General features: G+C 44.4%; 1 protein-coding gene across 2 annotated transcripts in view; it reads right to left on the bottom strand.

Annotated features, from left to right (window-relative positions):
* Positions 1 to 17,014, bottom strand: part of TRPM7 (transient receptor potential cation channel subfamily M member 7) — a 2,599,208-nt gene that overhangs the window by 975,982 nt on the left and 1,606,212 nt on the right. For both annotated transcript variants that reach the window (XM_069624956.1, XM_069624955.1), the window contains exon 21: positions 785 to 1,093. In XM_069624956.1, coding sequence (XP_069481057.1) covers positions 785 to 1,093 — 309 coding nt within the window. The remainder of the gene's footprint in view (positions 1 to 784; positions 1,094 to 17,014) is intronic.

Raw genomic sequence — 17,014 nt, 5'->3', positions numbered from 1 at the left:
CTTTGATGTAATGGGTGTTAGTCTTAGCAGTGCACAGTGGTGGCGTGAGTTATGTTTGCTTAGCTTACCATAACTGGCGAATTTCTGGGGGTTTTCGCTTTTACTTGTAACCATAGTATGGATAGGTTGTTAGTGCAAAGTAACTGTAACGTCCCTGTAACTAAAGTTTTTGCACTGAATTTGATAGGTTTTTAGTAGGGCACTGTAACCAGAATGTCCCTTTATCAATGTTTTTGTTAGTAATATAATAAACAATACACCACATGTTTGAGTAATATCAGAGGAAATCATGATATTCAGTAAATCTTGTGAGAAAATTAAAAGATCAGAATACCTTCACTCATTCTCCACTTGTCGAGTGGTCAGCGTATTTGACCAAGCTTTAATTATATGATTCATGAAATAAGATGGAAAATAACCCATCAGACTCTTCATAAAGGTGTTTTCATTTATTTGCAGATAGAGCTTTATACATCTGGTGGGTCCTAAAAATTCCTCAGGGCATCACACTGTTAACTTAACAAGTTGGTATTAAAAACAAAAGCAGGGCCCTCTGTTTGCATTTAATTTTCTGTTCATCTTGGAGGTTTGGGAAAGTAATATTTTACACCAGAAATAAATCTTAAGCGATGCACCACTGCAGAAAGCAACATGGCCTCCGTAGTCTACCTACTAAATTTTACCAACTAGAACATTCTTTTATCAGCTTACCAGAACAAAGTTAGACTTTTTTAAAACAAGAAACAATAAGAGGTTAAAAAACTGTTAAGACCAAGAAACTTACCATTTTGCCGATCATCATAACGTAAGGTCCTGCCTGCTGATTAACGGCGAGATAATCCAACAGTCGCACATACCAAAATATTATGTTAAGACAATAGGTCAGCCTTCCAGCTGTCAAAATTGGGTCAACGCTCAAATTCTCTTCCGATGTCTCATTAGAAGGGTTCTCAGAAAAGTTTGTTCCACCCACAAATCGCAGTCCCATTCCCACAAAAAAAGTAAAAATGGCAATTGTATCTGTGATGTTGAAGTAATCGCTAAACCATACTTTAATCTTCTGGTTAATTTTCCCAGCTTCTGACATAAAGATCTGTAAAAAGAAAATGTGGAAGTTATCTACACATGTTTTAAAATAAAGTAACATGCACAAACATAGCAGAGCATTTATGTTGCCTCACATGACCTGCACAAGACCTGTGTGACTCACTCAAGAGATCTGAATTTAATCAGGAGACTGGAATGAATGAATTATTTAGCATTGGTAATGCTCTTTCTCTCTACCCATGGCGCTATCTGTTTCTCCTATCTACTCAAACTGTTTTACTACAAACTATCCCTCCCTTCTCACTAAGTCTGTTAAGAAGAAATTTAAAAAGGAAATCTTGGCCTCCAACCCAGGTCTCCCCATTGCCGATGCCTATTCCAGTGCTTCTGCCAGATGAACCCTCACAGACATCCTCATTGTCGTTCCTTTGCCAGATCTTTGGACCCCTCATATGATCTCTGTTCTCTGTCCTGTATCCTCCTCGCCCATTAATGGTGGCACCTGCTGGGAAGTCTGTATGGATTCTTTTGACTCCTTCAGAGTCATCATAAATGTCTACCTAAATGGCACTGTCATGGTGCAAGGCCCTCAGGCCAATCTACATCTCTTCGATAGGCGGTTCCCTCACCTCATCAACTTACTCTCATCTTCAGCTGTTCCCTACTCCCCTCCCTTGGCTACCTCTCCCTTTTCTCCTTGCTCCTCTGCCCATTTTCCCTCCACACCTCCAAAGAGTGTGTTAGGGAGAATTCTCCGTAAAGGCTAATTTCCCAAACCTAGTGAGTCCCCCAGCAGCTTTGCTGGATTTTTGGGGTTCATTTTTTCTCCTGCTAAGAGTGAGACTCTTTTACTCCCACTCTTAGACATGATTTGAGGTGTTCCTTTATCTTTCCATGCATTTTATGGGTTATGGGGTCTTTTACTCCATAGGGTCTCGTGTTTTTGATGTGGGTTCCACAGCACCCTCCGTGCCGTAACCCAGGGGTGTCGTAGCGACCCCCCAATATAGACTCCATACCCTGGGACTGACTACTGTCTCCCAGGGCATGTAAAGTCACCATTGGCTTTACTAGTCCCAAATTATGAACAGAAACCAGTACAAACCATCATATTGTGGACATACTGGTCGGGGCAATTCGATTGCCCAGGGGTCTGTTCGAGGGGGCACGTCTCCGTCCCCCCTGATCGAGTTTTGGCTGGTGGCAGTGGATACTACTTTTTAGATTCGACCGCAAATATATCTCTATGGGATTTTCCCATTGTTCGAGGCTACCAACTTTAATTATTTAATTCCTATAGCCTCGAACTTACTGCCGGTTTATTTATTTAATATTAATTCACCGGTTGGTATTTTTTGCCAGAACTCGATTCTAAAATGGCATTTGTGTTCTCTTCTGTGACTCCAACCCAAGTCGAGCCCTTTGTTCCACTTTTTGGCGGGCTTCTCCACAGAAGCCTCCAAAAGTGGTGCCACTCTGTCTGGGTACCGCAGGGGGTGTGGGAGTGGGTTTAGGCACCCTGGACTGAGTTGCCTTGGCAACTCAAGTCGCACTCTTGTGTGATTGGCCCAAGTGGTGAGCCGGCCAGCTCACCACTTTGCATGTTTGATTGACAGCTAGGCTGAATGAATGGGGATTTGCTGCATAAAAGCAGGGCTTTGGGGACTGGAACTTCAGAAGTCGCCACAGGACTTAAGAATCCGAGGAGGGAGAAGCTGAGCTGACCTGCAACGACGACACCACTGGTGGAGCCCTGCTGAACCGACGACAGAGGAGATCTCCAGTCCGGAGAGTCTTCTTCCTTTGACTGGTGGGGATAACCAGTTTTGCCTTCTTTTCACCTTCCTGGAGCATCTCGTGGGCGCCTTGCCCGTGCCAAGCACCCCTGCAACCGGAATACCACGGCTTACCACTACCGCGAAGAGAAGGGTAGTACCTTTTAACCGAAAGAACTCCGCGGCTGGTTTCTTCCCTGGCAGTGCAACGACCTTCATCTTTCCTCCACGGCGAGATCTCCTCTTCCTCTAGACGAAACACCGACTTGCACCCGCTGCCAGGAACAACTGCCCCCGCTGGAGCTTCCTTCACACTTAAGGTACTGTGTCCTGCCTGGCTTCCCTTGCGACAGATCGTTTGGGGTGACAGTAAAGCCTTAACTTTCTAACCTGGGCTGGCCTGGGACAACCTAGCTAACTTTTCCTGACTTTAATTTGTGCAAACTATCTACAAGACTCTTTGGGCATAACCCCACTGTGTGAACCTGGACCCCTTCTGTTTGCTCTTTCCAAGAGTGGGCCTTGCAATTGACTTCCTTGCTCTCCAGTCCTGCCTTACTGTGGTTCTTTTGAAAGTATTGACATTTGTGTGCTTCCATAACCCTGCCTTTTCCCCTCCCTTTTTAATAACTTATTAGAGTGCCATCTTATGTTAAGCGCTCACCTCTGTCTGAAAATAAGTGGTGTTTCTCATTAAGACTTGTCTAATAAGTAATTAGGGTGGTATATAGATAATAGTGACTATGTGCTGAATTTACTTTTCTCTTTGTGCTAGTGTAATTTACAAGTGTGTCTTTAAATAAATAACTATATACTTTTACACCCAAGCGCTGGTCAGTGTTTGCTTGTGCTACTGTATCTCTGTACCTATTGTGTATACTCTATATACTGCCTAACTCTTCTTGAGGGAAGTCTGACTGCTCAGCCACAGCTACCAAGTGAATCTGGGTGGTACAGACTGCTACCAAGTGGGTTTACTGCCAAACACCTGTAGTCTTAAATCTTTTACAGTGGTCCCTAAGGGAACTGCACAGGTTTCTGCCTAACAGGTTGTACCTCTAAGTTTGTACCAGTCCGGAAGGTCTTTAAGGCTGGCAACCTTCTTCATCTTGATACCCTCAATCCTCGCTCCGTTGTCAAACACTCCTCTGACATCTGCCACCTCCTTGAAGAACTTGACCTTGATGACCTTGGTCTTACCGAGACACGGTTCACGGCCAGCTCTTTCACAAGCTTTGACACTCTCCTGCCTGACGGCTACAAGATCCTCTCTGCCCCTAGATCCACGTGGCCCGGAGGGGGTGTAGCCCTGATCTTCCTTCAGTGGATTCCCGCCTCTATCATCCCCACTCAGACTTACTCCTTTTTCGAATGCCTTGTCTGTAGATTCTGTCTCTCTCCCAGCCACTCCCTTACTGTTACTACTCTAGCGTCCCCCTGGTCAAGTCACCTCTTTTCTCTCTGAGTGGGCAGACTTCTCCGCCCTCCTGCCGCTACCTCTCAACTCCTCCTCCTTGGTGACCTCAACATCCATCTGGATTCTCCCTGTTCCTCATCTGCGCTCTTTCGCGACCTCTGCGATTCACTCTCCCTCTCTATCCTCCCCTCCGGCCGACTCACTCTGCTGGCCACACACTTGATGTCTTGATCTACTCTGGACTCCCAATATCTACTCCCCTTTCCACTCCTCTCACCTGGAATGATCACTGCCTCCTCTCCTCGAATCTTCCCATCTCCTCCCCTCAAGCCAAGCCTACCCCAAGATTGCCAACCACCTTCTCGGACATCCGGCCCATGAAGCACGTGTCAGTCGAGGCTTTCGTTGCCACCTTCTCAGCCCCTCCTTCACTCCAGACTGACCCACACCCTGCCACAGCCCTGTCTCTGCTCTACTCCTCTATCTCTGCAACTCTTGATGCTCTTGCCCCTGTCATGAGGATTCGTTTGAAGCCCAAAGTCAAGTGCAATTCTTGGTATGACTCTGACCTACCTACACTTAAACGTAAGTGTAGGGTGGCTGAGAGGAAATGGAGGGTCTCTTGCTCAGCCTCTCATAAACTGGCTTGCCGCCTGCTCCAAAGGCAATACCGACTCTCTGTACGCACCAAGAAGTGAGTCCATATTCAAGCCTGTGTCTCTGCGGCATCTAACAACTCAGCCGAACTCTTTAAAATCTGCAAGGAGCTGGCCAACCCTGATGCAGTATCCACCCCTCCTCTCGCCTCTCAGGCGCTTTGCAATGACCTTGCCTCACACTTTATCTCTAAAACCCAGGACATATTGTCGACAATGTCCTCTCCTGCTCCTCTCCCCTCTCCTTCTCTGCTTGTTGACCCAATCTCAGCTACCCCCCTTCCTCTTTCCCTGCCTTTCCTCTTTTCTCCCCTCATGAGGTCGCTAAACAAGTCTGATCTATGAAAGCCTCATCAAAACAGGTCCATCCCTGTTCCTCTAAAACCATTAAGGACCACATTGATACCCTTGCTCCGGCCCTTGCCGATTTCTGCAACCTCTCCTTTGCCTCTGTATCTTTCCTGTCCTCTCTGAAGCACTCCCTTGTGCATTCTCTCCTCAAGAAACCCACAACTGATCCTTCTTGTCCGGCTAACTATCGCCCAATTTCCATTACTCCCTTTTTGGGTAAGCTCCTGGAAAAGCTTGCCATCTCTCAGCTTAACCTTCATTCTGACTCTGTTGGCTCTCTCCATGACCACCAATCCGGTTTCAGAGCTACCATAAGTACGGAAACTGTTCTCCTGAACATCCGTGAAGACCTGCTCTCAAACCTTGACTCTAACATTCCCTCTGTCCTCATCCTACTTGATCTCTCCTCTGCTTATGACATGGTCAACCATACCACCCTGCTCAGTCATCCCCATGACAACCTGGGTAACACCGATCAGGCTCTGGCCTGGCTGACCTCTTTTCTCTCTGATCGACCCTCCCAGGTACAACTTGGGTCCTTCCTATCTTCTATCTCCCTCTCTACCTGTTGTGTTCCCCAGGGGTCTAACCTCTCACCATGGCTTTTCAACCAATACTTGGCAACTCTCGCCCACTGCATTTCCATTTTCTGCTCAAATTTCCAGTGCTATGCTGACGACAACCAACTAATTTTCAGGCTTCCTTCAGCCACCTCCTCTCCCTTCCCTCATCTCTGACTGTCTAATCGCCATTCAAAATTGTGTGCCGACAATGATCTTTGTTTAAATGCCAACAAGATTGTGATCCTCCTCATTGGTACATCCTCTCCATCCTTTCCCCTCACTCTCTGCCCAGCCTCCTGTGGCCCTTCTCCTGCCCCTACCTGTGAAGCTAAGAACCTCTGGATCATCATTGACTTCACACTTTCCTTCTCCGCACACATCTCTGACATCTCTAAAAAGTCAAACTTCTTATTGCACCTCCTTAGAGGTTCTCTTCTTTTCCTCTCCTTCCCTCAGAAGCTCACTGTCTCCCAGGCTCCGATTCTCTCTAGGTTGGACTACTGTAACAGCCTCTTTCTAAATCTACCTGCCTCCACTCTCTGCCCTTTACAACTAATCCAGAACAGGACTACGAGACTTGCCCTTGGCCTCAAGCCCTGGGATCGTATCTCTCCAGCTCTGAAATCCCTTCATTGGCTCCGAGTGGATGCAAGGATTAAATTTAAAACCATTTACATTGTCCACAAGGCTTTCTGGGCCTGGGTCCAAAATACCGTCAACTATCCCTCCGTAAATACCTCCCCTCTGGAGCCCTTCGCTCGTCTACCTCCAACTCCCTCAGGGTCAGTCGTTTTTCAAAGAAAGGAGCTGGGATTAGATCTCGGTCTTCGGCTGGGGCCTCCCTTTGGAACTGCCTCCCTGCCACCTTGAAACTTGAGGAGAACTATCTACGGTTACGGAAGCTCCTCAAGACCTCCCTCTTTGCTTCTGCCTTTGCCCCTCTTCTCCCCTGCTGAGCTGCTTTCTCTCTTGGCACTGTTGCACCTGGCCACCCTCTGTCCTTTGGGCCCCAGTACCTGCTCACCCTGCCACCCTCCTGCACTGCCTTCTGGTCAACCCTTGCACTGGGGCCTCTATCTGTACCCATACAGCCCCCCACTCTTCTTCTGCACTTATCAGATACACCCTATCTGACTAACCTCCACTTTGCCACTCACAGGCTGCACTACCACTGTTTTTTGATCACCTTATTTATGTATTTATTATTTATCTTGTTCTCTCCTATGCTCTGCACTTTTCAATTTCTCCCCCCTCCCATGCACTTCCCCCTTTTCCCTTCCTCATGCACTTGCGCGTTCTCAATGTCACTGGGCCTGGTGAGATTGTTGTTTTTGTTTTTCTCCCCTGTTCCCCTCCCTTTGCCTGGTTGCGCTCTGAAACACTTGTCTACAAGCGCGATATAAATAAAATATCATATCATAGTTTCTCCTCCCACAAATTTCACATTTTAGATATATCCCCTTCGGAAATATTTCAGCCATCAGGGTGCACAGTACAGCTACGCTCCGACTTCAAATTCATTGCTCAGGAAGTGACAAGCTAATTACTTCCCTTTGATTAATGTTCTTTCAGATGGATAAGTTCCTCATTCCACCAATTCCACATCTTAGATCTATTTTCTCCAGCGCCAGCTGTCTTCAGAAACATTTGCAGCCATCACACGGGTGCAGCTTGGCTCTGCCAGTCCAATTGCATGTCCTGATGATGGACATGACGTCAGACCAATATATATGGAGCAGTCACACCACATGATCTCAGTTCCATATTTTTCCCTAGCACTTAGCAGGTATGGGCACCAAAGAATAGATGAAGACTACTAGCTATTCACTGCAGCTAATCAGAATTAAAAGGAAAAAAGCCTATCTTTCCCCATCACTATGGATGGTGCCTGCCGATGTTATGTTAATGTGCTTGTCAGTCAGTCATGAATGTTCAAAAAGAATATGTCTGTTGTCCAAAACTACCCTGTTCTGACCCTACTACCATGAAAACTAACTTAGGACAAGAGAATGACTCTCTTCTCCTGAGGGTACTTCTAGTGCCAGTCTATGTAGAAAGTAATCTGCAAATAGATTTTACTGACTTCTTGGATCAAAGGCTTCAGTTCTTTAATTGGAATTTCTCTTTTCATTGAATGTCTCTCTTGGCGTCCTTTTACTAGTTCTCCTTTCTTGACTGTGGTTCTCAACGTATCCTTGAAACTTAAGTGAGCTTTTTTGGGCTTTACTTGATATGTTGTTCAATTGTATACTTTTTCTAAACTCTTTTCCATATCTTGCTTTCCCTTTAAGCTTACATTGGTTTTGTGCAGGAGGTGGAGTTATTTTCCCCTTTTCCACTGGCTTTTTTTATCTATTCTTCTCCTTTCTCAATGTTCAACTGCTCCAAAGTTCTTTCTTTAAAGTTAAATTTGTACTTCCTTTGTTTCAGGTTTAACTCTGTTTTAGATATTCTACTGGGATGAGTTAACTGTATGGTATAAAGATTACCATTGGGTCCTCCCGTGCCTCACGTTCTCCCTGTTACTTTCTGGCAGTAGAAGAACATCTTCGGGAGCCTTCTCCAGTTGAGACCCTTCTTTGGTTCACAGAGCAACGACACCTTTCATTCTCCGACAGTGCTCTCCTCCGTTACATGACCTTTCCGCATGCAGCCTTCTAATGCCAGTCGTATCAGACATGTTGCCTGTACCTGCTGTCCACCTTGGGTTCCTGTCCGAGGTCCCGCAACCACCTTCTCCTAGGCTCCAGTGATCTTTCGTGCTTAGAGCTCGCCTTAGCTCTGGGGTGCCATATTGAAAATCTAACTGAGTTTGAAACTTGCAGGCGTCCGGATTTCCTTCACCGTCAAGGTTGATGTCTCCTGGGGGCACTCCTAGCTGAGGTACATGGTTCTCTGTCTTCTTCTAGTTCGTCTCTCTTTGGATGTAAATGTATCCCCATACTCATCTCAGTGGATTGAGCATCCCAATTTGAAGGGACAAGACCTTGCTTTTTAAGATAACAGTATTTATTAGGAGTTTCTTCAGTTTCTGACATTGTAATTTCTTCCCCCCAGTCTTGGTATTTAACAGGGTCTGGTACTGTAGGACAGTCCATGCAGGCCATAGTATGCACCACTTGAGGGAGCTCCTCACAGGAAAGTGAGTCCTTGTCCCCTAAGGCGGAGTCTCTCCCGTGGATGTCGCTCTTGCCACTACCCCAGGTAGGGTATTGCAAAGCAGGCTCACCTTCCTAGCTTTACAGGGGGGGCTCCCTCTTGGGCAGAAGGGATGAATTCCTTTGATTGGTCAAATGAGCAAGGAGGTCAGGTCGTGATGGAGAGTAATCTGTGGGAAGAAGGACCAATCTATCAGGAAAAACATTACGGAGAGTTAAGTAATTTGTTCTTCTAATGGAGCCCTTCTTCCCACAGATGCCTCATCTTCGATAGAGTCCCATAGCAGTACAAAATCCGGAGCAGGACGGCCAGTGAGAAACCACTACCTACACCAAAAAACTCTGAAGGGCATACTGGCCAAGGCAAGTGTCCAGTCCCGACAGAACCCAGGCAGTAATGTCAGATGAACATGTGCATTTTAGCACAATAAGCCATTTGAAAGCTGTCCAGAACAGGGACACCCATCCGCAATACAGAGGTGGTTTCCAGGACTCTAGTGGAATGAGCTCAGACACTTTCTTCCAGTCAGACCGTAACATTCAGAAATGCAGAGGCTGAGCCAGCTGGACAGGCACTTTTAAGTGATAGCCCTACCCACACGGACCCTAACGCATCCTACAAAAATCTGCTAATCTTTTCTGATGTTTCTCGTCCTAGAGACATAATAGCAGAGCATGCACAGGGTCCAGCAGATGGAATCTCTCCTCTGTCTTAGGTGGATAAGTCAGAGGGAAATAGACAGGAAGATTGTTCTTCTGAGGGAGATGAAATTCTGACATGATCTTTGGCAGAAAGGACATCTTCACTTTTGAAGTCACCTTCTCCCTGGAACACGTAAAGTCAGGAGATTTAACAGACAGAGCCTGCAACTCACTCAGCTGTCTCACAGAGGTGGTGGCTACCAGGTAAATAACTAAGTGTGGGCAGTCTCAAAAAACAAGAATGCAAGGGCTCAAACTGAGCAGCCATAAGGAAGGCCAAAACCAAGTTCTAATCTCATGCAGGAACAATAAACGGACGTGGGGGAAACTGATTACATAAACTCGCCACAACAGAGTGTATAGTCAAGAAGGAGAGCTGCACAGTGGTCCTCTGGAAAACCAAAAAAAAAAAAAAGAACAGCAAGTGACCTCTTCACAGTGTCAACCTACTGCCCCTTCCGAGCTAAGGAGAGAAGGAAATTTGGAAAGAGAAAGTTAGGCAGATTAAGGGATCCAGATCCCTCTCCCGACACAAAATAAAAAAAGTATGGCACTTACAGGCATAGACTTAGTAGTACATTTAGGACGTTGTCCCGCAAGTCCCACTCCCTACACCTCAGCTTCTCAGCAGCCAAGTATGAACATTCTTGCTGCTGAGATTGGGATGGAGGACCTCGCTGGGAGGTGCCAGGTTCCAGTGTCCCCTAACCGGTCAATTGAAGGGCCCAGAACATGGGATGCAGCCTTCACAACGACACCAGCAGGTACAGCTAGCTTCAACACTGCATTTTGGTATTAATCCCCCCACCACTTCTTATACCACTGACAATATACTGTAACCTGTGAAACGGGACTTGAGCAGGACTTCAACAGTCCGTCATGATTTTTGTCATATCCTGCCCGCCAGAGCTTAACCTTCACCCCAAAGGCTGTCAAATACCAAGCTGGTACTGTGGCAGGTTCCGCATTGGAGAATAATGCTTAACCCAATGAAAAGTTCTGGAGAGTTTTGAATCCCTGCACTTTACCCCAGAGCACCAGAAAGGTTTACTATAGCAATATTGCTATGGCTATATATCCCTAGAGCATCTAGGGCCCAATTCTTATTACCCTTACATTCATGATTAAACAATATACAGTCCCCAATATTAGAAATAATTTAGTAGAATATAGCCTTCCCTACTCCTACTGATCTCTGGCTAACTAAAGCAACCAATAACCAGTCATCCATGTACACAGCCATCCAGAAAAATGCACAATAAAACTTAGAATGATACACACAGTAGCCCTGTAAGGATTGGCGAGCAAGCACAAAAGTGAGATTATATGAACCACTATAAACCCATTAAATGGAAAAAGGCAACAATAAAAATCAAAAACAAATGGCTTCTATGGGCAGATCCCTACAAATCTAAAGCAATGGATTAAACAATTACAGATTACAACCATTAAATCCATCTGCAGAACAGTGTGTGGAAGAATTGGGTAAAATAGGCAAACTGAGGATTCAAAATTGCAGGGAGCAATTTAGCGCCTGCATCAACCCTAAGAGATTCTGGCTAGCTTAAAACCAACAGTTACCAGGAGCTACGTTTAGCTCTCCAGGCCAACGTTTGCCTTACAAACATGCAAACGCAAAATTAATTTTGAGCATTTAAGAAAGTAAATAAAGAACAATTAGTACACATCTAGAAAACATTTTAAAATAATGCATTATAAATAATGGGCAAAAGGTCAAAGTGTGTATCTCGCATAGGAGTTCGATTTGCAGTGCACTGTGTACTCGCTCCTGGTTCCCCAGCAGTAGCTCTTGCCTACTAAGTGATGCCCGACAACCAGGAGCTAGTTTTTGCCCCTACTCATCAAATCTTAATTTTGAACCTGCAAACGTCAGCTCCAAAATTAAGAAGCAGGCAACATTTGGTGCTAATTATAGGTCGATAAGCAGATCGTCTCTGCTATGGTAAATGAATTACAATAGCTGTGTGCAACTTCTTACACAAGCACGCTAGATCTATGGTTCAGATCTAGCTTCCAGCTCTGACTCCCTTTGCATATCCTCACAAGGATACCTCAGGAACTGTGTGTGTGCTGTTATGCAGTTTTCTTCATAATCTGATGCCAGGTTTATCGAATATATCACCTTGCTAGTGAATCCTGACTTGTGGGCATTAGTGTAGTAAGCTCTATTTTTAATCTTTCCAACTGCTCGAAATATACAACCTCCAGGGAGATGTGTTTCCCATGGACTTTCCACTGATTTGCAAAAAGAAATGTTATAATATCACTCATGATGCATTCAGAAGCTAATTTAATGTTTTCTCCCATGAGAACTCCCACTATTATCACAGATAATTAACTGTCTGCTTCATACAATTAACATTTGTAATTAATATTTGTGAATAAGTCTATGTTTTCAAACATGCAGTTTAATTTACAAACTGGCCCAAATTCAAAAATAAGCTAAAGATATACCTGTATAATGAGGAATCCGAGCTAACTTCAAAAGTATTATATTCATTGTTGAAGGGCATTTACACCCAAGAGATATAAACAATGATTTTGCATGGTATACATTCGGAAGCCACAGTATATACAGTTAATTATTTTCTCTTTACAATTGCTACACATAAAATAATATGCTTTGCATTGTAAATATAACAAATGCATTTGCGATACAAACTGTTTATGTACTGTTCAGAAAATGGATCACATTTCCAAACAAATTCAAACAATCTACTGATATGAATGTAAAAACAAGGACCTGGTTTTGTTTTTTATTCTGTGAATACTTTGTATTAAAAACAAAATAATACATGCATATGTAGCTCAGCGCACATTTGTGCTAGGACAAAACCATGTGCTGCTCGTATTTAGTGACCGGCAGAGCATTGCATAAATATTTTCAAATCAGTGCTTGGCCAAAGCTTGTGTCAAAAAATGCATTTTCAATTTAACAAAGCTCTTCAATACAATACACATCTGTGTGAACGTGTGTTACAACTCAAACTCCAAATGTGTTTTATAGTGTTCAATGCAAGAGCAAGTATATTACATAGGCTCAGACTTAAAACCTTGCCTTGGGTTATAAAGTGTTCAAAGGCAGGCTTACCTAGCATATGCAACCCCCCATTAACTTCTCCCTAATCTGTTTAATTTGTGAATACAGCGAGAAGTGAGGACAGAGACCGCAAATGACATGAAGCAATTCAGCATGGAGATGTTACATCGGCTACGCAGTAAAACAAAGAGAAGTGCCTATAGTCCAGAATCCATGCTGGAGTGTCTCCAATTCAGAATCCAATCACGGAAATCTATACAAAGTACCTGCTTTCAAGTTGGTGGTCAGAACATTAGACTTGTGTCAGTCAGGTGCTTATAGTCAAAAGGGTCAAGAGACCTTGGTGTCAATGAGTACGAAGTTCAAGGTAAAATGTCAGTTACAGTGCCATGCACATTCTGCTTTGCAGAACAATGGCTATAATTACAATCCTACTTGGTAGGAACCAACCGATGAGCATGGCTGCAATGGTTCATATTGCCCAGTATTCCCTTATATGAGCATGATGAAGGAATGATGGATTTGCAAGCAGATATATTCCTCTTCAGTCTGTGTAAAGTCGTGTGCATCTGTACACCTTTTTTGCAGCAGTTCAGACAGTATTCCCCGAAAACAGCAAATTTATTTTGTCGCATCGACCATTATTGCAAATGTTGCCTGTCTGACAATGTTGCATTTTCGACAATGCAGCATTTATTTTCATTGCCGTGTTCGTTTTCAATTCTGCATTCGTTTTGAAATTCGCTTTAATTTTCGAAATCACTGCACTTTCTTACCTTATACCTTTTGCCACATTGGCAGATGTCTTGGCTCGGGTTTCAATTACCGCTTTATTCGAGTCGGCTTTCTCTTTACCTTCACCCGCTTTCTGCCGGATGGCTGGAGTAACACCAAACCCCGATTAAAGAAGGATGTGGCTATTAAAAGAAAACCCGGGAATCCACTATGATGGACCACCAAAGAATGCAACGAGTGCAATACAAATAAAACAAATCAATCTGAATCATCAGTTTAATGTGTCATATCTCTGTCACAACTACAAACTTTTTCAAAACAGGAGGAAACTCGATAATAATGGTTTTATTAGGAGCTAAACTAGTAGTGAGTTTTTCGTTTTAGGGGTTGCAGGGTCCCCCTCGGTTCGTCAATAATTAGTTTTTATTGCAGGCAGTGCATTTTTAGACTATATGGTACTATGAAGGCAACATTAAAGGCAAGGCTTGAAATGTAATCTGATAAGCTTAATGTTGCGAATTTGCCTGCGATATCCTTCAATTTTTGATAACTTTGGACACTTTTTGATTATTTCTTTTGCAGGTTTGTTCCACTCATTTTTTGCAGAATGCTGCTTACCTGCACACCTTGTTCTACTTTTAGGATACTTAAAAATGTCCATATAAATGGTTTAGTTTGTCCTATTGTGATGTTTAGGCTATGATGCCATCCCTCAAGTTTGTTATTAGTAACAGTTCCAGAAATCTATCTTAATCTTGCGTTTTTTGCTACCAAACCGTGTCTTTGAACCAATCCAAGTGTCTTCGAGTAGTTTAAGAATTCATGTTCATTTATCTAGAAATAACTTTCAGCAACTGTAGCTATGCAGCCGTTTTGACATGCATTTTTTGGTACAAATTCGAGAGAGCACAATTTACGAATGTGGTACTGAAATTCGCAGTCTGTGGAATATTTTGTTTGGAGACCATATTTTTCTATGGCTGAAATTAAACAAACACCCCTGAGTATCAGTCTCTGGAAATATCTGTGTGTGTTTATACTCTGGAAATATCTGTGTGTGTTTATACTTCACATTGTTACTTGTATCAATGTCTTTGCACTCTTTGAAATCTTCCCGTTAACTTCAATTGAACACTCGTACAAATGTGGTCCTCTTTCAAGCGCGTATCCAGTGTTACTATGTATCGCGCTTTTCACAACCCGGCTCTGCAATGCATTCAGACTCACCGGGCTAACTTTTGCGTTTCGACTTCACAGGGTACTTCGTTCCGACATCAGGGTCTCACCGCCTGCCCCTTGGATACTCATGGTCTGTCTGAACTACCCAGGGGAACGAGCACTCGCATACACAGGTTCTGAAGGGAACCAGCACGCCCCTCAGTTCCCGTACACAGGCCCTTCTAGACTCCCTGGAGACATGGTTCCCTCGCCACGGTCTGCTTTCTCACACTGCAGTTCCTCAGTGTCTCGGCTTCCCGGTCTTTGGCCCTGGGCCACACTGGCGTCTTGGATCTCCTCTCAGCTCGCTCTCCTGCTTGCCCTCCTACTTGCGCATACTTCTGTGTCAGACCACACCTTCTAGAGTGAAAAGACCAGTCAAGTGAAGTCAGGTGTGAATGGTCACTATCAAATTCCTGAATCTATTAGTGAGACACTGAGTTGTTTCTTTGATAGATTTCCCTAATTTTCCCCATGTTATCCAATAGGTAATCTTTACTGATCTTAGTCGCCTCTTCCTCATCTCAGTATTTGTTGGAAATGCTTGCCCACCCCCAGGGTCGGGATCCAAAAGCAATGGTCCTTCCCTGGCCACCTGAATGGAAGATCCTGAGGGAGTGGGTGGGGGAATACGGTCTAGTTTCTCACACTACTTTCTTTAATGAAAGCATTCTGCCAATGTTCCTAATCTAACCTGCCTTTCTACAGTAATATCTTTGCCATTATCCAATGCTTTATGATTCCTATGCTTTTTAATAGCTGTCAGCAGTTGGTGCATTCTAAATTCAATCTAAAGTATTTTGTGGTACCACATAGACGTGTATATATCTATCATTATTAAGATAGTGTTTGTGTGTTATTTATTGATGTACATATTTACATGAACCTTACTTTATATAAAAGAACTGTGTTATCACATAACTGTGTGTGGACATTCCTTTGTGGGGGCTTGGGGATTCGCTGTACTCAAGAACTAGCCTACATCACTTTCCATGAGTCTCAGCCTTGGTTGCTTGCCCATTGCTACCACACAGAGAACCTTGGCTGGGGTATTCTGTGCTTCTACCCTAATTGTATAGAAATAGACTTTGAGGATAAGTCTAGGGCAGAGCTTATAGCTGCCCTTGAGGATTTCCAGGCAGATTGTGACACTCATGATGAAAGTAGGGAGGGCTCTAATGGGGACCTTGCCCCTAGTGAAGTCACAGATGATACTGTAAGGAAAGCATGATATCGAGCAGTAGACATAGACAACAGATATTGTGTGATCCCAATTCACTTTTGACCGCGTTCGTCAGTTGGCGACCCGGTCTGCCTGCCGCACTGTATCTTCTCGCCCGCACTGGGTGGTACAGCAGGTGAACCGCTCTATCAGCGACTTCCCTGAACCTCAGAAGATTCCCTTTTATGCAGCCCAGGAGGGCACGTTCGTTAGTATTACCGTATTCATCCTCTCATTTTTTAAGCTCAATCTCCACCGCATCTAGGTCTCTTCTTGTTTCCATGGATATGATTTCCCCCCTGATCCATACTTTGTAGGCCTCCCAGACTGTGCTATGGTGTTGCACCGACGTGTCATTTCTTTGACAGAATTCTGTGGACTCGTTGTGTAATCTCTCAAGGAGTATTGGATTGGTCAAACAGGAGGGGGGCATGCGCCATATTGAACGTGCAGTAGTCAGTGCAGTCCATTCAAGGGTTAGCGTGATGGGGGAATGGTCGCGGCGTGATCGGACAGCCCCAGGGGCCCATCATATTTAATACCATCTGGCCTGCCGCAGAAAGGTCTCTGTGTGCTCCTGGATCTGTCCATAATGAAGTCCAGTATTAAATTAAAATCACCCCCCCAAGTGATGTGAGAGAGGGAGTTGCAGAGTAGGATATAGAAAATGTGCCCATAGAATTGGAGGTCATCCACGTTTGGACGTATGTATTTACCAATGTCACATCGACCCCTGCCAAGGAGCCCCACAGGATGATATATCTAACCAGTGGGTTTATGCTGCGTTTAGTCTCTTGGAACGGTATGGAGCGATGTATTAGTGCGAGTACCTCACTGGACTGAGTTGAGTAGTTGAGGCCCTGTATGTTCCACAACAGGAACGCAATATTAGTATTCAACATAACTCGGGTATATAAAATCTAGACCCAAACCGATGTCGGTTAAGGTCAGGGATGTAGACGCATGCTGTGCTAATGGAGCAGTCTTCACTGCTTTTTACTGCATAAACAAACATTCCAAACCGGAGGCCATTGAGGCCTAACATTATACAGAACACTAGACCAACATGATCTAAACAGTTGCAATTGCTAATAGCCCCGTTCCGCACC

Source organism: Ambystoma mexicanum, chromosome 11, assembly GCF_040938575.1.
Source record: "Ambystoma mexicanum isolate Mex_15411 chromosome 11, UKY_AmexF1_1, whole genome shotgun sequence".
Lineage (NCBI taxonomy): Eukaryota > Metazoa > Chordata > Amphibia > Caudata > Ambystomatidae > Ambystoma > Ambystoma mexicanum.
Note: the sequence above shows the minus strand (reverse complement) of the source record. Positions and strands in the feature narration are given on the sequence as shown.